Source organism: Diadema setosum, chromosome 3 (genome assembly GCF_964275005.1).
Source record: "Diadema setosum chromosome 3, eeDiaSeto1, whole genome shotgun sequence".
Lineage (NCBI taxonomy): Eukaryota > Metazoa > Echinodermata > Echinoidea > Diadematoida > Diadematidae > Diadema > Diadema setosum.
In genome coordinates, this window is record NC_092687.1 from 19,554,857 (window position 1) to 19,582,696 (window position 27,840).

The 27,840-nt window shown below is 36.9% G+C and overlaps 1 protein-coding gene across 1 annotated transcript; it reads right to left on the reverse strand.

Moving 5' to 3' along the window:
- Positions 1-1,672: 1,672 nt before the first annotated feature.
- Positions 1,673-26,949, reverse strand: LOC140246669 (uncharacterized). The gene is made up of 15 exons (XM_072326009.1): positions 26,704-26,949; positions 24,950-25,089; positions 24,225-24,384; positions 23,333-23,472; positions 22,197-22,356; positions 21,341-21,483; positions 9,786-9,945; positions 8,984-9,201; positions 7,966-8,226; positions 7,042-7,272; positions 6,522-6,809; positions 5,309-5,599; positions 3,851-4,147; positions 2,901-3,194; positions 1,673-1,823 (listed from the first exon to the last, which is right to left on the reverse strand). Exons 1-15 carry the CDS (start codon positions 26,947-26,949, stop codon positions 1,673-1,675), a joined length of 3,180 nt encoding a protein of 1,059 aa, XP_072182110.1.
- Positions 26,950-27,840: the final 891 nt, after the last annotated feature.

Here is a 27,840-nt window from a genome sequence, read left to right on the forward strand (position 1 = left end):
TAATGATCATAAAAAGATTATAATGATCATAAAAAGAGACGAAGATATTTCCATAGGAAAGTTGATGTCCAAAGCGAGTAGAAAACGAATTCTTGCACTATTACGCTTGAAGGAGTATAATGCACTTTACTTTACTAAGGGGACGCTAGATATCAATGCAGCTTATTTCCATACGTTACTCGATCTGGCCTTCTTGAGTAACGTCGAACATTATCAAGTATAAAGAAAACAAAATCTGTAGAGTAAGAAATCATTGGCCCCTCTTAAAAGGCACAATTTTATTCAACAGCATCTCAAAAACAATAATATTATCAACATTCAAAGCAGTACCCAATTGACTCCACCTTGGTAGCATGACTTTCTGTGTACTTCATTTTCCCCTACATTTTAAAAAGAAAGTAAGATATATTCTTTTTGAGAAATGGCAATTTGAAAAAAAAAAGGTAGGTGGGTTAGCTAATAATCCATACGACTGTTGGGTGATAGTCTTCATACTGTAAGTATTCAATACAGAACTGAGATAAGGTCTGGCATAAACAAGGACAACGTATGAACTTTTAACAGCCCCTATAACCCCACAAGACAAACAAACAAAAATGGAAACAAACACATGGAAATTAACAATGTGGATTCCACATTCTTATCTATATAGACCTCTGGGCAGAAAGTATGTATGCATATTATTATTCATGATATTGCGCTGTATTCACGCATTCCTTTTCATGTTTACACACGTTTAGATAATATAAGGAACAACTTCAAGGTATAGCTGGAGGATACGCTTTCTACACTTTAGCAATCTCAAACAAAGTGATTGAAACGTTTCTCATTGCTCTCTGCTTGTTTTCTCATTGTTGAACCGAAGATCAGAGACAAATTGTAGCCTTAATCCCTCTTCAGCGCTGAATTCTTGCAATCCATATGGGCCCTTTTAGTTTTCTCGTCCTCCCCCCCCCCCAAAAAAAAGAAATCCTTTGAAAAGATAAGGTTGTTGCATTATTCCATCCAATGTTGTGTCCTTTGTTGAGGGCGTGTTCAGCTAGAAACTTGGCTTGAGAAAGGGGTGCTGTTCGTTATTCCGAAGGTTCGATATTCCGAAGGTTCGTTATTCCGAAGGTTCGTTAATCCGAAACACACAAATTCCCTATACCTAGAGGTTCGTTTATCCGAAAATGAAAAAGGGTTCGTTTATCCGAACATTTGTGGCGTTATTCCGAAGGTTCGTTATTCCGAAGATTTGTTCATCTGAAAATGAAAATCGGAAAAACGAACCTTCGGAATAAGGAATCTTCGGACTGAAGAGCCTTCGGAATAACGAACCTTCGGAATAACGAGCTGTAACCTGAGAAAGTCCATAGGAGTGAATGAAAGCTCGCCCCCAAATCCCAAAGCCAAAGGTTGGTAGAAGCTGTAACCTTCTGCTATACTAGGGAGCTTTAGATTTTAGACGCGCGGACGTTCAAAGAGAAAAAAACACGATCTGAGCGTGCGCAGTAGCGCGGATCAAGTTACTGCGCACACTCAGATCATGTTTTTTTCTCTTTGAACGTCCGCGCGTCTAAAATCTAAAGCTCCCTAATATCATCCACAACCGACGAAAATTTACAGCAACTTCGAGGTGCCATATAATGCAACCAACGGCAAATCCATCGCGTTGTATGTGTGCTGCCCTCTATAGTTCTACACTTTCCAGTTCCGGTGGAATTCGTGTCAGATCTTTGGTTATACTAGGAAAGACTGACGTTTCTGCCAAGTCATCCATCGTGTCTCCAGGCTGTTCCGACGAAAAAGATGCGTTTTGGGGACTCTTTTCGGAATCACACCTATGAGAGAAACAAACAAACAAACAAACAATCAAACATAATACACACATAACTCATATGAATGATTTGTCTGATTCCATGACATTTGCTGCTGCGATGATGTTTTTTTTTTGTTTTGTTTTTTGTTTTTTTTTACGCCCATGAAATATCTGTAGGCTAAGCCAAGCATAGAAGCTTACATAACCACACACATAACCCGAACCTAACCCCAATCTTCACACCACACTGAACCTAAAACCCTATCACAACCCAAACCCTAACGCCAAGTCTTTGGAGAAAATAATACCGGAACAACTGTCGCAGAAACAAATGTCGTGTCACCGAATTGTCAAAAGACTGGCTTTCCTAACCTTACTCTGTAACTCAAAAAAAAAAGGACCCCCGCGCATGATAGGGCCCCATTTTATCACAATAACAACATCAACATAATCATTCCATAATTCTTGAGCATTGCACACACACACACACACACACAAAAGAAAATCAGAGAATTAACGCCATATAACCGCAGGTAAAGATTTTGTGACATTCGTACTGAATAAGTGGCTCAATGAAAATGAGTGTTGATAAACTTAATAACGCCCAGAATTTCCGGAAGGTTTGTCCATCATACCTCCTGGGATGTGGTTGGCATCGCCCGTCCCCTTTGTCTTCCACTCTATTACATAAAATGTTTCGCAGGCCCTTTAATGGCGAAATTTAATACATGCGTGCCGGCAAAGACAATCTGAGAGGCCCATTAAAAATCATACTTGCATGATATTATGTACCACTCGAGAAATTCCATGAGAGTACTCAATGTAAACGTAAATATATATATATATATATATATATATATATATATATATATATATATATATATATATATATTATTCAAAATAGGACGGAACAAAATAGGAGAAACACAACAACATGACATGACATGACTGCGGGGTATCAAAGAAAATGAACGCAAGGAGAGAAAAGAGAGAAAAGAAGAGAATGCCTATTAGCTGGTCAAGGGGATCGGAAGGGGGAATTGAGGAGGTGTTTCGGACAGCTGGTGGCTGCTCATACTGCAGAACAACTCTGACTTACCCAACGTCCGTCAGATCTGACAGGCTTTTACTCAAAAGACTTTGAATAGCGTTCCACTCGTGTTCAAAGCCTTCGTCGCTGACGGCCTCTGAAGCTCTCTTCCGATCGTGGGTATGGAAAGTGGGCGACAGCAGCGATGCATTATCCCGGTCATCAGCGGTGTCGACGCCGACGCCGTTGTCCAACGTTCGTAAGTCATCCGCCTCTTCATCACACGCCTCATCAGTATCTATCTCGTGCGTGATAAGAGGTGGAGGGGGCTGCGTTTGCGACATGGCAATAGGTGTGGTAAACCTGTGAGGGGAATAAATGGGTATTCTGCATGAATAATTGGACAGAAAGATGACTAAACTTAGGAGAGGATAAGTTACACCTCAGGATGCGATGGTAACAGTGTCATCATGGTCGTGAAAAAAAAAGTTTTAAAAAAATCTTTTTTTTTTTAATACAATTAAATCAAATTCAGTTAATTTCAAATCAATTCCATTTAATTCAGTTCAATTCAGTTAAATTATTTTCTTTTCTTCTACAAATCATAATTTAATTCATCTAAAATCAATTTATTTCTTTTTTTAATTTTCTTCCACAGATCATATAATGTAAGAATTGTACAAAATGATGTCGAGTATACCGCTGATTGATGGTAAGATGAAAATTAGATGTAATTAACGGATTGAAAGCATGTGTATGTAGTTTCAAACCAAGCTTGTTACATTTTATATGTTCTGAGAAAATGAGGGGTCTTCTAATAAGCAGTAATTGCACACTAATATTGTGTACAACTCGTGCAATTGACGCAATTATAGGTAATAACCTACCAACTTACAATCTAATCAAATTATCATTGTTGATAACCTTATCTATCTGTAATGCCGTTATTTTCACCTCAATGCCCTGTTTTAGTAATATCTTACGATCATAATACTAGAATATGTTTGTGATGTACTTACGTTGTATTTGTACCACCAATAGCCTCTTTTCGCTGCTCCTCCTTTGTATTGGGGATGCACTCTCCTTGGGTTCTTGCCATTTCATGATGAGAGTCAGCATTGTTTGGGAAATCCTGTTCCTTTTCTTGATCTCCCATCCCACTGTTGACGCCCTCGCCCAAGTCACATTCGCTCTCGCTGTCAACTGCCATCGTCCCGCGTTCGAGGGCGAGCAGGCCATCGTTCACATCATCGTCCACCGACTTGCCCCGGGGAGGTTTCGGTGGTCTGACTTCAGGCACCATATCGGTGGGAGACCTTCGAAAAAATAGAAATAAGGAAACTATTTAAATCCGTGCTTTTTTTTTTATTCGTGGACAGCAAGAAGTCTTTAAAAAAAAAATTAATTGTAGTGTGTAGATTGGATTTTTATTACCTTCAGATAAGATTTCAGTACATGTATTACCGATTGATAGGGTGGCCAAATTATTAACAGTATTTTTATTCATTCTAAAATGTAGCCAGTATTTATTGTCAACGTAGTTCGAAGTTGACTGAATATCAATTTCCCCATGTTGCTCTTTAGTAGAATATAGGCCTAGAGAGAGAAATGTTAATGAGTATACGGAGAACCTCTCAAAAATCGAATGTCTTTTTTTTTTGGGGGGGGGGGGGTGTTCAAAGCAGTCTTTGAACAAATACACTGAGTTGTGACTCTCTCATTACTTTTTTTTTTCCCGATACTGGAGGAATAAAACTGCAGGAATAAGCCTGTCATACAACAACATTATGCATAATGTGTATACGGTTGTATGAATAACAACGTTGAATACCAACGCCAATGATAATAGTTGACACACTGAGACATGGTTTCGCAATTTGGGGGTTCAATTATTCGAATGATAAAGTTATATCAAAATGTATGAAGAAACGCTAAAGCATACACAAGTAATGAAAATTACGTGATCACTATCGTAGCAAAATAATAACGATCGTAATAACACCACGATGTTCGTAAATTGTTAGTGAAACGTTTCATTCCAACATTTTCATCTTCGAAAAAAGTGAGCACTGTTATTCCGGTCACTTATGCACTTCTCATTATTTTTGATACCTAACCCTTTCTGTGCTAGGGTGTCAAAATGTGCACAAATTTCACACGCAGACCTGTGTACAGGGAATCAATGCGGAACACAGAGGGTTAAACAATCGCTTTCAACCGCAATCTATTTCTAAAGGCTGACTTTCAAACAACAACGGAGAAAATGGGATTCTGTAGTACCATGCACTTAAGTCTTTTTTGTTTTGTTTAGTTGTGTTTGCTTTTTAACTTAAAAACTGATGATGCCATTTAATCTGACGATTTCTAATGCATATTTCAAATAAGTTGTCTCATACAACTCTCGTATAGCGTCTACTGCGATGTATACCAGTGTCCTCATTCCGGGTATAAAAGCTAATTGAAGTTTTCCGGCTTACGTTTCGACGAAATCGTCTGCGATGCCGAGTTCCGAATCATCCTCTTGTTTTTGCCTTCTTTGGCCGGGCAAACGTGCAATTTCGGCAAAATGGACATCGATATTGATAGCCCGTCTCTGTTCTCCATAGTCGTTCAAGGTATCTTCGTAGTGCCCACGGTTGTCATCGAAACTGTCGTTCGTTCCATGGTCGACGCTTTCCAAGTGTAATTCGTGTCGATCATCGTATTGTGGTTCTTCGGTTCTTGAAATTTTCCAGGTTTCTTTTGAAGAAGTCTCGTTTGGCAGTTGTCTGAGGAGAGATATGAAGAGTAAAGCAGCATGGTTAATCCATTATCTTGCCCTTATTATTGTAGACACAAATGGGCACATGCTGTTCTAAGATCTCCCCGACCAACCCTCCCCTCCCTCCCCCTTCGGTTTTGCGGCGCCTATAGCTGTAACAAACAAATATTTGACAAAGAGGAGTTGATAAATATGATCACGGAAATAGAAATTGTACTTAATTCATACTCTGCCTATGATTTTGCTATACGTCTTCTTCCTCATAGAATGATGATGATGATCCTGGTAATAATGTTAATAATGATAATGAAAATGATAATAATAAAAGTAGTAGTAGTAAAAATAATAATGATAATAATGATTACAATAATGATAATGATAATAATAATAATAACAATAATGATAATGATCACAATAATGATAATAATAATAAAAACCTCAATTCCACATGACTTGCATGCTAGAGGTGAAAGCCATTCGTAGATCATGTCGTTACTATGCAATATTTTTAAATTAATAATTGTAATATTTCATAATTATGATCATATAGACACTATCACGTCATATAATAATTAACACATGGTTTCGACCCACAGGTACTATCACCGATTCCTGAAATATCAGAAAGTGCTTAAAAGACAAGTTCAAAGACAAGTTTCTAATGATCTTTCTGCATTCCCTTACTCCTCATGTCCATAAAGATGAACTTTCGTTTTACGCTCCTATTTTTTATATTCAATCAATTCAATCAATTTCAATTCAAATGATTTTATTTCCATATAAAATAATACAAAGTAATATACATGCTCGAATGTTTCATGTTTCAATGCTGGAAAAAATCTCACCGTTTTTTCCCGTTAAATTCCTTGAATCTAATTGTGATCAAAGTCAACCGAAAAACGGAGCGGCTCCTCTCAGCATTTACTTACACTTCGTTGGAGTTTCCCATTGTGTCTTCATTGATAGGTCGCTCTGCATCAAAGACAGTCTTGGCCGGAGTTCCCGTGATTGCAGCATATCGAGCATCGAAGTCAATAGGAAGCGCCTTTTCAGCATCACCACACGCTGCCGCCTCCTCGGTGACTACGTTGTCATCATCGATATCCACTACTTTCTCATCGCCAGCTACTACCACCTCGTCATCAAGGGCGGATTCCTCCCGAAAGTCTCGTGGGGGCTTTGGAGGCCTTTCCGAAGTCGGTGTACTCGTTGAAAATCTGTCGTTTGAATAAATAGTAAGACAATGTTAAGAAATGGGTAAACATAATGTGCGTGTGTGTGTGTGTATGTGTATGTTTTCATATCAGTTTAATAAATGGGTAAACGTATATTATATAATACGTCTGTGTGTGTGTGTGTGTGTGTGTGTGTGTGTGTGGGTAATTCAAATCAAAATGTGCTACGTAAGTTTCATCGTTTCCGATGAAAGGGACATAAGCATGTGCTTACACATCTTGAGGATATCCTCCGATTTCTTCCTCAAAATGCCGTTCTGTTTCCGCATTTTCTTCAGTCGAGGTTGTTGCAGGGATATTGTCAGCATCGAGTTCGTGGGTGACATTAGGAGTTCCTTCCTGATCGACGAGATCGACGCCAGTCTTCTCGAATTCTTGCTCTGTTTTCTCCTCATGAAGAGGTTCAACAAGAGAACCTAGATGCGCATTGGCAATCGCAATATACCTGTACATGAAACAAAAATATATCGAGGTGAAGTAGCATTGTGAAATACTTCGCTTATAATAAAAAACAACAACAACAAAAACCAGAATCAATTTATCAAAAGACAACAAACTCTTCTTCGCCAAAAATGCTAACATGTGCCGACGAACAACGGACAACACTATTTCACCAGAGAACTGAATATCATTCTTCGTGGACGGAAGAAACGAAAAATCAAATGCTCTTTGTCAACTCTTTGTCTGCTATCTTTATACGGACCACCAACTCCTAAAAGATGTAAAATAGAATAAAAAATTGGATATAATGAATAAAGAAACTATTATTTAGTGAACGAAATAAATAGATAGAATTTAAAAATTCAATGATACTAGTAAGGGAAAAATATCTTAAATGAAATACGGTAACAATATCAACATGTATTGTCGACATTCGCCGATGAACATCATTCGAAATCTTGTGCGCTGACGATTGAGAAAAAAATTGAAATTTAGATCAAACAGTACTGTTTGCCTTGATATGCAATTTAAAGCAAGAATTTTGTTTTCGCAACGTTCATATACAAGAGTTTCAGTCAGTAAAGACAAAATTATAAAAATATCCTTTGTATACAATGAAATCGGGTTTATTTGTTTGTTTGCAACATTCAACAAGTCATCATTTGAGTCACGATAGAAAGCCGACAACTATACTCACACATTATCGTTAATCTCAGCAGTCTCTCTGTCGTGATCGTGTTGAATATCCATTCCTTCCATCATCGGATGCTCATCATTCTCCTCGACGCGCTCATCGACCTCCATGCTAATTCCAACCTGATCGTCATTCAGTACGTCATTACCGCCTACCGCTCTTTTCTCGTGTGTCGTCATAGCCACGTCGTCGGTCACTATGCCGGCATCAGCGGCGTCAGATGGTTCCGCGTGCGTCTCGAGCAGCATAGCGCCAGCGAGAAAGCTGCCCACCAGTGACAGTAAATAGGAATGAATACGAGCATAATTAATGCATGTTATTTAGGGATTGTATCTTCATTTCTTCCTCCTTTTTATGAATTGTTAAAATACAACCGTCATTATCTTTTCCTGAAATATATTTATTTTCTATAATGTCAAATCTCACACCCGACAGCAACGTGATGATATCATGGCTATTGTGCAACATAAAAAAAAAAAATTTATATACGTAACTTTACTTTCAGTCAAACAAGGTTTAATAACCGCTGTAGGGCCTACATGATAAAGAGATCCATACGCATATACGTTTTATAAAAAAAAAATGCACATTTTATGAAACGTAATATATCATCATTCATCAGTACCAATAATATTGTGGTATTCCTCCTCGGAGTGCACCGTCAGTCAAATTTCTTTCTAATTCTGATATATTATCAAAAATATTTTTTCCTGATTTCATTAAAATCATTATTCAATTTAATGTTTTATTTCATTTTTCGACAAGAACATTTAAACATCACTTCTTCTTTTTTGGTAACAGAAAATAAAGTGCGTAAAACTATGTAGGATGAAAAGAATATACAATGATTGTATACAATGATTGTAGCACATTGCAATAATTATGTGCAACAAGAGAGTAATGTGCATATAGAATGCTGTGTCATACAGATACAGACAGACACTGGTAAGCATATATAGATACATACATACGCACAATTAACATAATTCTATAAAGTACATATAAGAGGCAGTGGTCATACTCTACGATATCATTTTCGGAGCCCCTCTGTATTTCCTCGGTAGCGTCTACTGGATGAAGCGTAACGTCTCCGTTTTCGTCATCGGTGAGGCCATTGTCATCGAGGGCGATCGCTTTCTGCGTCTCGGCCTCCATTTCGTCGATGCGCTCAACCTCGTGTTCCCCGCCGTGCTGCTGTTTCTTTTGCGCTATTTGGAAGGCTGTCAATCCGTCGTGGTTCTAGATATAAAAGACAGGTTCAAAGCCAAAGTAACGTTAACCGACACCAGACAATGCACCTCAGTTTAATCATCATCCATCAAAGGATGTTCATCCTAATCTTAAACTACCCAAAATTTCAAACATTTTCCCTCTCATTTCTTCGTCTTTTTTTTCCCTCTTTTTACTTCCTAAAAATAAATTTCCAGAGACATTATACAGTTTACATGTTTATATTATGTTATGTCATTAAATATTGTAACTGTCTGTATTATTTGTGGATATCTAACAGTTTGTATAATAACATGTGTATCTCCATGAACACTGTTTGTCTAAAAAGTCTCATTGTACGAACGTGTGCTTTTATGAAGCTATTAAAGAATAACATTATAATAAAGTTTGTTTTTTTTTTCTCAAGACTTTCGTTGAACACATTCCGCAAGAATTCTTGATATGAATCCCCTAAATAAAAATGTATAGGAAAGCGCTTGTTCACGTGTGATTTCTGTTCTACGGGGGCAGGATGAATAGTTGTTTTTTTTTTTTTTTTTTGTTTTTTTTTTGTAACCTGCTCTGCCAAGTACTGTAGTAATTGTTATTCTCACCTTTCTGTTCACGTCTGTAGAAGGATGTTTCAGGAGCGTCTCGATAATGTCTTCGTCTTCCCCATCGGCTGCAAAGTGCAGAGCAGTGTACCCCTCGCATTGGGCGGCGTTAACATCTACGCCATTATCCAATAGGTACTTCACAATGTTCAGTTGTTTGCTATGACAAACCAAATGTAGAAAAAAATGTATTTAGGCATAAATCTAAATTTATCTTACTTTTCTAGTCTTTGTTGATTAAGTAAGACCTTCATTTCATTTTTCAGATTCATTTCGTTATTTCATTTCCAACAACATTTTCATACACAAAATAACACAATATCAATACAATGTAGTAACAAAGAAAAATACGTGAAGTTAACAATACTACGCATCACAAAAGCAAATAAAAATTGAATTAAAACTAAAATTGAATCAAAACTAAAATTGAGGAGACATGCTAAAAAGCTAAGCTTGTATTTTGCAGTCTCCTCGTGACCTTAATATCACTCGAATCATTTTAGAATAACTTTGTGTTTTTTTTTAAGTGAATTCTATTTTATTTGAAATATCGAAATATTATTTCACTATTATTATCTGTTCAGTACGATAGGTCTCTGGTTTAAAATCTATCCACTCCCCAAGGGACATCTACCATCCAAGTTTGGTCACAAATGGAGTTATGGATAAAAAGTTATGACCCATAATAGAAACGCGTCATAAAAAAACTTAACATTTGGCCCTAAAGTTCATTGACCCCTGCCTGTGAGCTTTGATCTTGAGGTGACCTTCATATATGGTAAAATGTGAAACTTTGTATGACCCCTCTTCCCTCGAAGTTTGATTGCAATTGAAGCCCAGAGTAAAGAGTTATTGAAGTTTTTGTAGCGTTACGGACAGACGATGGACGGACGGACGACGGACGGACAGACGCCGCAGGCGATCCCTTAGTCTCCCCTCACCTCCGGTGGGCTCGACAAAAACAGGAAGATTGATTCAGGTTATACTTCTGTTAAACAGTCCTGCGTGCAAGTTGTACAATACTTTTTTTTTTTTTTAGTATATATATATATATATATATATATATATATATATATATTTTATAATATTCTTTTATTTGAGTTTCATTCAATGTGAAATCCATATTAACAATAAAATTAATACATCCACCAACAAAAGAAGAAAGCAGCTGTATTCTTCTTTCTTGTGCTGCTAAATCATTTTTCAAACATACAGTACAATATATTTGATTCTTTTTACCAAATCATACCCTGTTTTTATAAGGGAAATGACATAAAAATCTACATAATTCTCAGAAAAAGCTATTTTGATCAGCCTAATCAAGCCAATCCGAATGTGCCTTATCACTCACACACCGACTAAGAAATGTGTGCTACTCAATCACTTTTTCACTTAACTTCCTTTTTTTTTTCTTTTTTTTTGGCAGAGCACGCACTATATACATAAATATATCAGATAAAGTATAACTCTTAAAGGGAAAAAAATCTTGATCAACTTGATCAGATTGCTCAATATCCACTTCATTATATAAATTCTCTTACACTCTTTTGAGAATACAGCAGTTCCTAAAACATATAAAAAAAGCATTCTTTACTTAACCGAACAAAACTCATCATTTTTTTTTCCATCTAACCTATCAACCACCCCTCCCCCCCCCGTACAAGCACAAAATAACCATATGTGTATATCATCAAAACAAACCATATTCCTGCCTGACCCCTTAACCATTATTCTACCATTGCCTAACTACATCTACCTAACCCTAACCATCCCCACCTATTTCCCCGCTAACCATTACTCTACTCTAACCTAACTACATCTACCTATAACCCTAACCATCCCCACCTATTTCCCCACTAACATACCCCCCCCCGTAGCCTTCCCTCAACACACACACACACCCATTATGCACTAGACATCAACCAAAACAACAACAACATACCCACCAGTGCGCACTCACAAACACCAACATTTGCACGCCAAATCACACTACATACTTGTGGTATCTTGGTTACCTGTTTCTTTGACAGTTAAACACACACCAAATTAAAACCGAAGCTAACTAAACATTTTACATGGGGGAAAAAAAAAGTGACCAGCATAATGCTGATACATATACCAATTCCTAAACATTAATACGGCTAAAACCTAAACTGACCATACATCTGACTCTATGAAAGTTTCAACTGCTCCCATTTTTGCAAATGAAAACCGAGCTTACCTGCTTTAACCGCAACGTTCTTTTCCTCCTCTATAAAATCCAAAAAATTTCTTTATCTTTTCCCTCTTGGGTAACTTATTTTGTTCTCTTGACCGAAATATTACAATTTTCATCAAAATTATCAAGGCATTCACGTATTTGATTCGATTTGAACTACCTCGTAAACCTAAAAAAATATCTCTCCATTCTAATTCTTCTAACTCAACTAAATCATAAAACTCAATAAGAAACTGCCATATCGGCTTTACTTTCACACAATCAAAAAATATATGTGAATAAGTTTCCCTTTCCAATTGACAAAAAGAACAAAGATTATCATTCACAAAACCAAACTTTAACAAATGTTCCCTTGTATATATCACCCCGTGTAACAACTTAAACTGAAATTCCCTATGTTTACTAAGTAAAGTCGTGCTTCTAGGTCTAAGAAATAAATTTCTAATTTCCTTATCACTGCAATCATACTTCACTTCACCATATCTTATTTCCAGAGTATACAATTCTTGTAAAGCTGTAACAAAATACTCATACACTATTTTTGATTTAATATTTTGAAATTCTAATATCTTACCAAAAATCTTCACCTGTATATCATAATTTAATACATCAATTTGCTGAAACCTTACACTCCCTGTGGACTCTTTCCACTTTTCTGGAAGAACATTATAAATATCATTTATCTTAAATATACCATTTCCCATAATACCTAAATTTCGAAAATACCCAACGGGTTTAATAAAACCTCCTTGTAAAATATGATGTACATTATAAACACCTTTTTCATATAAATCACAATCAAAAATACTCTTCCCTTTTATACATACTTTTCTATTATTAAATATAACTGGATTCATCACTTCATCTTCAAAATTCCTACATTTATTCATTTCCTGCCATACCTTAACCATTTCTAAATAAAAAGGTGGAACTGGATTTGTCAATGTCAATCTAGACCATTCATAGTCACATAAAAATAAGAACCTTCCTCCTACTGATCGAAAACTAAAATCAAAATACATTTTCCACCCAGATTTCTTCTCACCATACAATAAACGTTTCAGCCACATAATACGTTGCGTTTTGACAAACAACTTAAAATTTATCATTCGCAGTCCCCCATTAACATAATCTTGATACATAATATTCCTTTTTACCCGGTCTTTACCATTCCACAAAAATTCAAAAATCATCTTATCCAATTCAGGAAATATCCATTGAGGAACAACTATGAGTGATGAAACATAATTTAACCTTGATGATGCATAAGTTTTCAACAAATGAATTTTTCCCATGAGTGTTAAATCACGCTGTTTCCACCATCCTAACAACTTTTTTATTCTACTCAATATTTCTTTAAAATTGATCTCATTCATCCCCCTCACATCTCTTACAAAATTCACCCCCAAAATTTTAACTGCATCAACATATTTTCCAGATACAGATAATACAGGTTTCTCTGTATCCTTACCCATCCACAAAAAATTAAATTTTTCTTTATTTACAATTAAACCGCTTATTTTCCCGAATTCATCAAAAATATACTGTAACCTATTTAAAGATTTTATGTCCTTTATAAACAACGAAATATCATCCGCATATAAAATTTGCTTTATTTCATTTCTCCCAAAACATATTCCTTTTACAGTGTTATCTTTCCTTACTACTTGTGCCAGTGTTTCAATTACTAATAAAAACAAATACGGAGACAGGGGATCACCTTGCCTAACCCCTCTCTTGATTTTGAAATAACCAGTAGAGTGCCCTCCATTCATAACACAACTGCTAATATCCTTATAAAGCACCTTAACCCAGGAACAAAACGATTCACCGAAACCAAACCTATGTAAGACCCGAAATAAAAATTCATGTGCAACTGAATCAAACGCTTTTTCGAAATCCACTGTGACCAAAAACCCACTTGTATAGTGCAAAGAATGAAATAACATATCATCTACTAATCTTACCGCTTCTCCTATATTCCTATTCTTTATGTACCCAACTTGATCAAAATGAATAATCTCTCCCAAAACTTCTTTAATTCTATTTGATAAGACCTTAGATAATATCTTATAATCTACATTCAAAAGTGTAATTGGTCTATAATTTTTGATGTATAGTACATCCCTATTTTCTTTTTCTAATAAAGTAATAACACCTTGCTTTTCTGATATTGATAAAGCCCCTTCATCATATGCCTCATTCAGAGCATCTACCATCATTTGCCCCAGAACCGACCAGAAAGTGAGATAAAACTCCACTGTGAAACCATCGTTTCCAGGAGCTTTATTACCTTTCATTTCTTTTAAAACCATAAAGCATTCATTTATATTAACTTTCCCTTCACAACTTTCTCTACTCTCTTCACTTAATTTCAGAATATCATCAAAAAATACACAATTTATATCATAAATATTTTCATCATTATTAGAATACAACTTTTCATAAAATAACCTAATTACTTTCATTATTCCATTTACATCCTTTATCAACTGTTCTTTATTATCATATATTTCCTTAATAACACTTTTCTTTTTATTAGATTTCAACAATTGTTCAAAATACTGTGTTTTTGTTTCTCCTTCTTCAAACTATTCAGCCCTAGACCGAACTCTCAAACCTTGTCGAGAATACTCATATATTTTTCGTAACTCCGATTTCTTCTCCTCTATATCATCTACTACCGCATTGCTGGATGAAACTAATATCTGGTTCTCTAATTCCTCAATATTTCTTTCTAACTCCTCTATTCTACTTCTTCTCAATTTTGCTTTATCTTTAGAATAACTTATAATATATCCCCTCATTTTCATTTTCATAAAATCCCATAACAATCGTTTACCCTGAATACTCAAACTCAATTCTTCCCTTAATCTAATTATTTCATTACTAAATTTTTCAACAAATTCTCTATCCATACATAAACTGTTATTAAATTTCCAGTATGACTTACCATAACAAAATATATCTACCAACTGTTCAACCTGTAACAAAACACCAGAGTGATCAGGCGTTATTGACGTTATTATTTCACACTTTTTCACAGAGTGTTGTAAACTAGAAGAACAAAACCAGTAATCTAAACGGCTTTGAATAACAGGCCATTTTTGTCTAAACGTAAATTGTTGTTTATTCAGATTTCTCTTTAATCATATATCTATCAAATTATATTTATTCAAAAAATCTTCAAATTTTTCATTAAAAACAGTTTTCAACACCTTCCTTGGTCCCATATAATCTAAACTTCCATTCATTATCAAATTCAAATCCCCTCCTATAAAAAACAATTGATTAGGATTATACAACCTAGATACACTAATATCTAATTTCTGCAAAAACTCCACTTGCATTCTCTCTTTATCTCTTGTAGGGAAATAACAATTTCCCATTACCAAAGTAACCCCTTGCATATCACCTTTGAAAATAACATATCTTCCATCATCATCTATTACCACTTTTTCAATCTTTAATTTTAAATGTGAAGATATCAACGTTAATACACCCTGACTATGATTTGATCCATGACTGAAAAACATAGGTCCATCCCAATCTAACTTCCATATATCTTCCACCTCCCGTGTACTATATGTTTCTTGTAATAAAATTATATCACTCCCTTTACTTTTACACCATTCAAAAATATTCTTCCTTTTCAACTTATCTCTTATTCCTCTTACATTTAAAGACATAAATGTACAAGAAGACAGACTATTCATATACTACATCACATATCCCAAAAATTCTAACAACCTTATTCCCAACAGATAATTCAATCACACCCCAAACATACCCACAAAAAACTTTCTTTCCCAGGACATTTCTTCCCAACTGATTACACAGACAGGAAATTGCAAAGTGCGAACTTGCGCTGACTGAAAATAACTCCTTAAAATGGAAACAGGCAACCCTACCACGACTTGACATCCCATAACATTCACGCTCACAACACCTCAAGCACACAACACTCACCTCACACCCTTCACTCCTAGAATTAATCCCCTCTCCCTCCCTCCTATTGCAGCCTAATTAATTCGGTAACAAAAACCTGATACCCATGTGCTACATATACCTACCCTGTACATAACTTCAAACACTACAAAAATAAACCTCCATACCAAAACAACTAACCCACTTTCCATACCATAAGGAGATGATTGAAAGCGGCCCTCCACCAAAGCCATACGAAAAAAGAAGAAGAAGAAGAAGAAAAAAAAAAGGAGTTTCTGCAAAGTCTGCGTACTCTACACACATAACTTAACAGTAATTTCTTACCCGACATACATGCACTGATTTGAACCGGGTAGATAATAAGATTTGAACCGGGTAGATAATAAGATAAAATTTGAACCGGGTAGATAAGAAGATAAAAAAAAAAAAAAAAAATATTCAAATTATGCATAAAGAATATGGAGCATACCGAACCAAGAATTTGTGCATTCTGGGTGTGGTGCAACACGCACCAAAACCCATATCGATGGGGAAAAAAAAACAAAAACAAAACATTGTATAAATATAGTGTACAAATCACCCCAGAGCCTGACATGGCAGGCATCCCAGCGAAAAGAAGAAAAAAAAAGAAAAAAAAAATGGTTCTGCCCATGTCAAACCAAGAATTCGTACATTCTGGGTGTGGTGTAATTCACATCGAAAATTATATCAATAGGCGTCCTCACACCAGCCCGACGCCCCGACAGATCGCCATTTAATGATATACCAATCAGCGCGCTATTATCGAGAAATCCTCCCGAGTCCATAACTCTGGAAACCTCGAAACAGCAGTATAAATCGATGCGAACCATCGCGCCACTTGATAACGCTTGGGCTGATGCGAATAATAAATGAAATAGCGCGCCAATTTGCGATCGCAAAAAGAAGAAGAAGAAGAAAAAAAAAATATATATATATATCCCGGGCCCAGATCCCCACCGGGCCGACGCGAAAACGCCCACTGAGCACACACACACACACACACACACACACAATCACACAAAAACAAACAAACAAACAAACAAACCAACAAACTAACAAGACATCAGGCGTCTCCACACCAGCCCGACAAGAATCCAGGCCCGAGACACTTTCCAATCTCCCAAGTCAGAAAACAGCGCGCCACCCCGAAACACCGGGCCGATGCGAAAACGCCCATTGTGTATTAATGTAACAATAACAGCATCACCCCCGAGCCTGACAGTTTGCCTACATGGCAGGCATAACAGCAAGAAACTGGTTCTGTCCAGTTTGGAATTACAAAACTGTCTGTTTTGACTTTCGAAACATGTCATACGCAACCGCCCTAAAACTACATATATTTCCTCCCTTTTATTGAGTGTAAATACCAGTATGCAAATTAAATTCCATAACTTAAAGACAAAACTTTCTATCAGCAATGGTATGGGTGGACTGGGAATCCATTAACCATACCTACAAAGTAAGTGTTTAAACATCTTTCACCACACCCCTATCTATAATTTATCTACAAAGCATAACTATGCCCTTTTTAACTTCAAAAAGCATTAGAATTCCACCAAGTGAGACGGAACTCTCATCAATTGAGTGAACTTATAAAGACCCACTTGAATTTAACAACCATATTTAACTTACATGCATAGCAAACCATGAACACATCTGAGCCTACTGCAATAATGGTATTAAATGCACGACTGACTGCCCACGTTTTTGGCGCCAAACCTGGCTTATTCATATAAACATAGCATATGAGAAGCTACTTCACACTTGCTGTATGTTCTGGGTATAATTCAGCTCACTCATCAGGCCATGACCCCTTTTAAGCATCAGTGAGCATACAATCTCACAACTTCAATAGGCCACAGTCACAAGGCTCAGTAATTGCATAAAATTTGCATCAAAGTGCATCAAAGAAATTTGCATCAAAGGAATTTGACAAACAGATTTAACTTATATGCATAGCAAACCATGAACACATATGCGATTATGATAATACATGACTGACTGCCCACGTTTTTGGCGCCAAAACCTGGTTTATTCATATAAACATAACATGTGAGAAGCTACTTCACACCTGCTGTATGTTCTGGGTATGATTCAGCCCACTCATCAGGTCATAGACCCCTTTTAAGCATCAGTGAGCATACAATCTCACAACTTCAACATGCCACAGTCACAAGGCTCAGTAATTGCAAAAAAAATTGCATCAAAGGGCATCAAAAGAAATTTGCATCAAAGGAATTTGATAAACAGATTTAACTTACATGCATAGTACGCCATTAACACATCTGAGCAGACTACATTATGGTAATGCATGACTGACTGCCCACGTTTTTGGCGGCAAAACCTGGCTATTCATATAAACATGACATGTGAGAAGCTACTTCACACCCGCTGTGTGTTCTGGGTATAATTCAGCTCACTCATCAGGCCATGACCCCTTTTAAGCATCCGTGAGCATACAATCTCACAACATCAATAGGCCACAGTCACAAGGCTCAGTAATTGCATAAAATTTGCATCAAAGTGCATCAAAGAAATTTGCATCAAAGGAATTTGACAAACAGATTTAACTTATATGCATAGCAAACCATGAACACATATGCGATTATGATAATACATGACTGACTTTCCACGTTTTTGGCGCCAAAACCTGGTTTATTCATATAAACATAACATGTGAGAAGCTACTTCACACCTGCTGTATGTTCTGGGTATGATTCAGCCCACTCATCAGGTCATAGACCCCTTTTAAGCATCAGTGAGCATACAATCTCACAACTTCAACATGCCACAGTCACAAGGCTCAGTAATTGCAAAAAAAATTGCATCAAAGGGCATCAAAAGAAATTTGCATCAAAGGAATTTGATAAACAGATTTAACTTACATGCATAGTACGCCATTAACACATCTGAGCAGACTACATTATGGTAATGCATGACTGACTGCCCACGTTTTTGGCGGCAAAACCTGGCTATTCATATAAACATGACATGTGAGAAGCTACTTCACACCCGCTGTGTGTTCTGGGTATAATTCAGCTCACTCATCAGGCCATGACCCCTTTTAAGCATCCGTGAGCATACAATCTCACAACATCAATAGGCCACAGTCACAAGGCTCAGTAATTGCATAAAATTTGCATCAAAGTGCATCAAAGAAATTTGCATCAAAGGAATTTGACAAACAGATTTAACTTATATGCATAGCAAACCATGAACACATATGCGATTATGATAATACATGACTGACTTTCCACGTTTTTGGCGCCAAAACCTGGTTTATTCATATAAACATAACATGTGAGAAGCTACTTCACACCTGCTGTATGTTCTGGGTATGATTCAGCCCACTCATCAGGTCATAGACCCCTTTTAAGCATCAGTGAGCATACAATCTCACAACTTCAACATGCCACAGTCACAAGGCTCAGTAATTGCAAAAAAATTTGCATCAAAGGGCATCAAAAGAAATTTGCATCAAAGGAATTTGATAAACAGATTTAACTTACATGCATAGTAAGCCATTAACACATCTGAGCAGACTACATTATGGTAATGCATGACTGACTGCCCACGTTTTTGGCGGCAAAACCTGGCTATTCATATAAACATGAGATGTGAGAAGCTACTTCACACCCGCTGTGTGTTCTGGGTATAATTCAGCTACTCAGGCCATAGACCCCTTTAAGCATCAATGAGCATATAATTTCACGACTTCAACAGGCCACATTCACAAGGCTCAGTAATTGCATAAAATTTGCATCAAAGGGCATCAAAAAGAAATTTTCATCAGAGGAATTCATATTGACAAAACAGATTTAACTTATATGCATAGCAAACCATGAACACCTCTGAGCCGACTGCAATTATGATAATGTATGAATGACTGCCCACGTTTTTGGCGCCAAAACCTGGCTTATTCATATAAACATAACATGTGAGAAGCTACTTCACACTCGCTGTATGTTCTGGGTGTAATTCAGCCCACTCAGGCCATAAAAGCCCTTTAAGCATCAATGAGCATGCATACATTCTCACAACTTCAACAGGCTACATTACATATAATTTACATCAAAAGGCATTAGAATTCAACAAAGATTGAATTCAACAAAGAGAGACGGAACTCTCATCCTCAATTGGGTAGCCGTAGAACTTCCCTGGAATGTTACCAACAAAAGACAAAACTTGACTATGCATACAGCATACGTTTCTAAACAACTTCCACCTACACACTTAATTATAATTTGCATACATTGCCCACCATGGACAAATTTGAGCACACTGCAATATAATGCGTAAATGACTGCCCACCCTTTAACACCAAAATCTAATTTCTTCTCTCAACGATAAACTTTATTTCCCCAACTATATAAAATATTTTTAAATTTGTGCACCATTAAAAAATAAACAAATAAAAAAAAATAAAGTTATTCTTTAAAATCTTCCCAAACACATAACCAAAATGTGGCAGTGAAACCTTACCGATACACCCCTATACACAGATATATTTAACCCATTTCCTGATTATATACTATAGATCCTAATCTAATTTTCACGTCAGAGGTGAAGAACAAAATGAACTACTAATAAATTGCAAAACTATAATATTCCTAAAAACCTTAAAATGATCATTATTTTTTTCCCTTTTCTCTTCTTCACTTACAATACACATACACACACACACACACACACACACACACATAATACATAATGCTATTTTCTCTTATGGCTGGAAATAGCGTTATGTATCATATTATATATTATATTATATGATAGGAATTTTGGTAAAAAGCATAAATAATATTCATAAAAATGCAAATATTGCCCTTTTTGAATTATGCTTTATACTGGCTCAAGGAAACACTGAAGAGCACAAAATGCATCTTATACCACTAATTCTGTGTGTTCATGAGAAAATTACATATTTTTTTTAAAGAAAAGAAATACAGATTTACCTCCATTCCCCCAATGACCCGTTTTCTACGCACATTCAATATATGCAGCCATTTTTAAAATTTATTATTTTCTTTTTTTTTTGCATCGCTGACAATCTCGCCTAAATTGTATTGGTGGTACAGTCTATAATTTACACACACTACGCCACCTGTTTCCTACTGTGGAGTAGTCCTTAGGCCCCTGATTACTGATAAGGCGTCGAAAACCATAATCGAAACCTGAAGGAGAATTAAAAAAAAAAATCCTCTTTGGAGCGAATTCCCCCTATTAAAGATACCTAGTTTTCAGAGGTATATTTGCCCTATGGACCGTTTTATACATACATACATGTATATACGTATGTGTGAACTCCAATAATGATGATAAAACGGAAGGATGTTTTCGTTTTCCACATGTTCGCGCCGCAGCCCACCTGACTGTTGCGAAATGGAGCGGCGTACATCCGTCATTGTCTGGTTCACCAAGCTCTGCACCCTTGGTGTGCAGAAGTTTCACACATTCGAGATGACCCGCCCAGCATGCCTGCATTACAGGAGTGTGTTTTTTCGTGAATGTCTGCGGAGAGTCAGAAGACAATTAGTTTGTACTGATAAGATGCAAAGTTCCCGCCAAAATGAGTAGGTAATGAAAAGGCACATGCTATAGCTGTAGCTTACGCACGGACACGTGACTTGAAAGCATTTCATATTTCTTATTACAGTAACATCCGTCCAAGTGTATGTCAAAGAAAGGTATAGTCTGGGTTGAGATAGGGATAATTAAAAACCGCTTATGAAATACTGAAGAACTACATATATTCTAGGAGGAGTTCAACATTGGTTTTTAAATTGCTAAGATATCCAAAACCCGTTTATTAGCACCATTTTGTTGAACTTGTTTTTTTCTCGAATATCTCAACTATTTCAAAACCAATTTCTATCACATGAAATGTTGAGTGCCTCTTAAAGTTGTTTAAATCTTACCATTTTGTATGCATATGTTTCCAAATATCTCGTTTAAAGTTCAAATCTGAATTCCCCATCACAACCAGAGCAATACCCACCCTTGAAAGTATTGCTGGAGTATTGCTTTTATTCCATAACATTTTATTGCTTTTGTTTGGTTTTTTCTTTTGCGTGTGTGTGTTCTTTACTTCTATTATGATTGTGTAAAAGAAAAAGTTACGCACGGTTTATTCACCGTTGAATTATTTGGCATGATATCAATTGTATGTGTCTTTATCCCTGCGCTACAACACAGGAGAGCTATCAATATGTGCAGATTCTTACCTGGCTGTCAGGATCAGCGCCAGCGTTTAGGAGAATTTCCATGACGTCACGATGTCCTTCTTGCGCTGTGAGGTGGAGGGGTGTGACGCCCTCATTGTTGGGAGCATCCACTTTTGCCTTTTTCATCTTGAGGAGATGTTGCACAATATGCGCCATATTTCTAAGATGTAACAAACATCAAATAGTATTCATGATAAAATTCAATCCTTCCAGATGCCCTTGTTACAGTAATTCTGAAAAAAAAAAAATGAAGAAACAAAACTAAGGGCCAATTATTTTGTAAGACGTATTTTAGCGGTAAAGCTTTTTATTACACCCAATGTTCTTATTTTTGTTTCACTTCACATGAACAGAGAAAGAGAAATGTAAAACTTAACATAATGAGGAATTTTAATTGGCATGATATCAATTGTATGTGTCTTTATCCCTGCGCTAATAATAATGAATGACATCGTCTGCAGTCAACCGCGTAAAAGACCTGCTGGTGGTTTTCCTATGCAGTATGTCCTAATAATGCTTATGTGCATGTGTGCGTAGACTTTTTTTTTTATCATCAGTTGTCAGCAACAGATTGACAAACATTATGTTTTCATGGAACTATTCATTTTTATCACATGCATAGATCTTTGTTCTTTTTCCTCTGAAGATCGGACACTGAAGAACTGATGGGAAGGACTATCAGAATACAATGTCTTTTGTTGTGGTATGAAATACTATGAATGAGAGCAAAGGCTAAAGAACTCCGAAACATTATAAACCTCGAAAGCAAGATAATATCAATGCAGAGGGTGAAGATATGATATGACGGATTTTTTCCCCTTTTTAATCAATTGTCACCCTCAGTCACTGCCAGCAACGAGGGCGTGATTGCAGTGTCGCTTCTCGGATAGCAACACATGGCAGGTTCGATTCCCACTGGTTCCTCTTGTTTTCCAGACATGATTGTTAAGATATAGATCAACAATTACGATCTGACAAATACATTGTAGATAGGGTGACAATTAATTGAAAATAAAATAATAGCTTATTGGAAACCTTGTCGAAGTCAGGTTTGTATTATGAGTGTTCGACAGGAAAGTAACGAGTAACAGGTTGCTTTATGTCTTTAATCGTATTGTTTATGAATGAAAATAGACCTGAATGCTGCGTAATGGAGTAGAGTCCATCCTTCCTTGTCTTTTATGTCATGCTTAGCCTCGGTTCCCGCCAAAAACCGAACAGCCTCCTCACGTCTGTTCTCCGCAGCAATCCGGAGCGCGGTCAGACCAAGTTTAGTCTGCGATATAATGAGAAATCGTCGCAAAACAATAATGAGTTGTCGTGCGTACTTTTAAAGTTTCTCGAGAAATGACATCAGCACTGGTCTCTCTCATGGTTTTTTATTTCATACGCTCTCTCAAACACGCATCGAGTGTTCTGAACTTTTTTTTTAACATTGAAAGGCTGTAGCTACACCATTTTCTGCTACCTTTTTTTTTTTTTTTTTTTTTGGAGGGGGGGGGGAGATGAATGTCGTCCTCCTAGAGTCTCAACTAGGTCTCCAGTCCTGGGTTCAAGTGCAACGTCAAAAATAAGAGAATGGAAGTTAACGATCTTCTCAACCAATGATAGGCTATTCGATTTGCATTCTATTCACACTTTTTCATCCGACAGGTTGCCTGATTAGGAATCGAGCGTAACACTCATCTATAGGCAGATTATAAAAAGCCCTAACACATCAACAAAGTCATGGGAAATCAACGCTTGGATATTGACGCATAAGGGTTTAATCTTACATCCGTAACGCAGTTGTTTAAGACTTGCAGGCATATGAAGCTTAACTTTAAGAACCTGATTTTTCTTTTAATCATTGTGATTATGCAGAAAACAAACTTAAATTTATGTGATCACAGTACAATCAAACGAGATCAAATAAAATAAACGATCTTTTGTCACGCTCAAGAACCTAGTATCTCTTCCCCAATAACGTTAGTATACTATCGTGAGGCATACGAAGGCTTGTGAACCGTTTCGTTTGGAAACAGTTACCTGTTTGTTTAGATCCGCCGAGCTTTTCGCAAGAACGCGTAAGATGCGCTCATGGCCGTGCTGAGCCGCTAGGTGTAGGGGCGTGTATTGTTCCTTTCTGGTCGGTATGTCGACGGGAACATGAGTCTCCAGCAACAACTGGACGACATCCAGCTGATTTCTTTACAAGGACACAGACACACATAATAAGTTAACATATTCCCATGAATACTATTAATTAGGCCTATACATATATGTAGCAGGACCTGGGGCAAAGTGGACCGAAAAACCCCCCAAAACCAGCTGAAACAGGAATACACGCAGAGCAAACCAAGACATTTGGTTTGCAATTTTACCTCAGCATTACTACTAACAAATGACAGCAGAATCTCTTTTCTTTTTCACAAAAAAGATCAATTTTATCACATGATATAAACTAAAAAAAAAATAGAATGAAAATTTCATTTAAGCACGGATCTTCGGGGCAAAATGAAATATGGATCGGGGCAAAATGAAAACCTTTTTATTCACCTAGAGCTTTTCTTCGATGTGTGAAAACCATGTAGGGCCTTCCCCTGCCAAATTGCTGCCCTATGGCCTTGTTCATTCTTGCAAAGTTTAGAATGTTTTGTTTCCTTTAAAGGCCTAAAATGGTTTCAAATTATAGAGAAGTATAAGGCCTTCATGATTTTTTAATCATTTTAGGTGTTAACAAAAGCGTTTAGTGAAATGATGTCTGACTTTACCTGGCCGCTGCGTAGTGAAGAGCCGTCCAACCATCACCATTGTACGTTTCACAGTTGGCTCCTTTGGATATAAACAGACGCACACATTCTACGTGTCCGCACTCTGCAGCTATCATAATGGGCGTGACCTTCTGGGGCGTCTGGAAGAAAGTCGAATTTTAATAGTGAACGTGTTAACCTTTGTTTGTATTGGTACATGCATGGTACCAACAGAGCGTTTGATGCTACGAAGTACCTTGGACGAAGAACATGAGGTACGGTACTGGGACAACCTTGCTCAGACACACCACATGCTTGTCATCGGAAACAGTATGTATGACTATGGGTCCAGCTTTAGGGAGACATTAATCCACTTATAAGCCTAATTAGTATATTAAGGAGACACACGACCAGGGAGATAATTTGTGTTTCCTTAACGTTTTCATCTATTTCATAAATCATCCCATTTAATCGCATGCTTTACTGCCGCCACTGCGAAGTACATATTTCCCATATACAAATACATACATAATCTTATACTAACAAGATGATTTTCATCCATATTACGTAAGGAGAAGTTATCAGTATTGATAAACAAAAGTGCAGCGCTCTCCACGTTCGACTCGACCTTGTTGTAGAGTCGGAGTGTATCTAATGAATGGGGCGTTACTAGGAAAGTTTTGAAATTATGGCATTATTTCATGAAACAGAAATGCCAGTCCCAAAGATGTAATGATATTAATACAAAGCAGATGAATAATGTGATCCACTTACAGCCTTCCCGTATATTTGACGTACACACAGACACGCACAGAAAATCATAATAACATTTGTGTTGCAGGTCTCTAACCATGTAGATCTCGTTGAGTATCCCCTTGATCTTCATCTTTACTAAGTTAATACGAGGCTACAAAAATTTTTTCATGTGACGATAACAGAAGGGGAATAGATTCCATCTGAGGAATTGATATATGCTATAGAGTTCAACGAGAGACTATAAGTCAGGAGATGAAATCAGCACCTTTTGTAAAAATTTAAATCTTAAAGAGCCAGTGCTTTTCATTTTTTTATGTCCAATTCCAATGGCGTGTAACCATTCAGTTTTTGTGCATTTGTTTGGTGTTGCTCTTCCTTTTTTCTAACGACGGCATTAGTGCAAACCTGGCGGAAATTCTAATTCCAGCAAATCAACTTTAGGCGATTTTCTCCGGCTGCCGTCATAACGGGTCCTATAAACCATTCCTGCAGGAACGAACACACTATGGCACAGTGCGTTCACAGCGTGTTCAAGTAGTTGTCTTTGTGAACACACTGTGGTAAACCCTGAACCTTAGTTTGATTACAGAGTCAACTATGTAAACGTAGTGTGAACACACTGTTGGAAACGGTGTCCACATTGTTCAAATGTTCTAATTTGACACACTGTTTCTCACTGTGTTATTTCCACCCTGGTTTCCAATGACATTTTGCTCCTGTGACAATTGCTCCAACCACTGTTCGGGGGGGGGGGGGGGGGCAATGGAATATCTGCACGCTATTACAAGCTAAACATAAAACCTAACCACAAACATAACCCTAACACTAATCCCAATCCTCACATCAAACTAAACCTAAAACCCTATCCAAACCCTATCCCTATAACCCTAAGTTTTTGGAGGTGAACAAGACTGGAGCAATTGTCGCAGAAGCAATCAAAGTGTCGCGTCATGCACGCAAAGTTTGTTTTGCTGTCTCGTTCAAATGGAAGCTGCACTTAATTTTCACATGCAAATTACCTGCGTGTCACTTGCGTGTTCTCCGTTCAGTAGGCACCTCAAAACGTCCAGGTTACCCCTGAGGCTAGCAATGTGGAGAGCCGACCAGCCCGATTGGGTCCCGGGTGTCGTCTCCAGCAAGTACGCTACAATCTGCACGTAGTTCCTGCGAGGAAGAATTTCAGTAATAGAGACCAATTTTATGAGTGCTCTCCCGGGGTCTAACATCAAAATTTCTTGAGTGACTAACTTCCGAGATGCGAACATACTCAGCAAACATGTTCTTACATCTTATATTAATGTCAAATATCAACCTTTTGCGTAGAGTCTACTCCAAAGTAAAAAAATCATCCCTAAAATCGTAGAAAGTTAAAATCATACCACAAGCAAGGGAAAGATTTAAAATGAAAACAACAACAAATGTGGCTCTTACATGTACACCATTCCAGGTTTCATATCGTTGTTTTGTTTTATTTTTATTTACTAAATCTCGTGACAACTTGACAATGACTTTAGATTCATATATCTATCATAAATATCATGATATTATGACAAGCCAGTGCCATAAACCACCCTTGCCGTGAGGATCCTCATTACTGATGGGTCGTAAAATTATATGACGTCGTAAAAGCTTGCCTTTATCTGGTCACATATTGACGAAATTCTACAGGACTTGGAGCCAATGCCCATTTCAAAAAACACGCAGTTATAATAGAGGAGCCGTGCAACGCAATTAATCCCGCTGGAAAGAGTACAGTGTCCCGGAGTGTGTTCACAATGTATTCACATGGTAATATTCATGTTTCAAACTGTGAAATGATGATTCACAATGTGTTCATAATGTTAAGTGCTCGAATTTATCAATGTGAAGAAATTTTACACAGTATTCAAAATATGTTCACACTGTGTTTCACATTGTGCTTTTGTACTGTGGGACACTGTTCTTTCAAGCATGGAAATACACGTTGACTTGTATTGATTCATCAAAGTATGTGCTCTATGATGATTTTATCATGGTTTTTCAAGTTTTTTCTGAGAGTAGTTGAATAAAAAAAAAAAAAATGCAAGCTCCCTTTCATCATACGCATATAGCTTGGATAAAATTAGCCGACTGAGGTAGGGTGTATATGGAGACAAATTATTATGCAATCTGCACTA

What these genes read in the sequence shown, in the direction of transcription:
- LOC140246669 (XM_072326009.1), bottom strand. Translation starts at nt 26,949, where the DNA reads ATGTTCGCATCTCGGAAGTTAGTCACTCAAGAAATTTTGATGTTAGAC. An exon ending in CTACAGACGTGAACAGAAAG is followed by an intron (nt 9,202 to 9,785) that starts GTGAGAATAACA and finishes TTTTATATCTAG; the next exon opens with AACCACGACGGATTGACAGC. An exon ending in ATTGGTGGTACAAATACAAC is followed by an intron (nt 3,195 to 3,850) that starts GTAAGTACATCA and finishes TTCCCCTCACAG; the next exon opens with GTTTACCACACCTATTGCCA.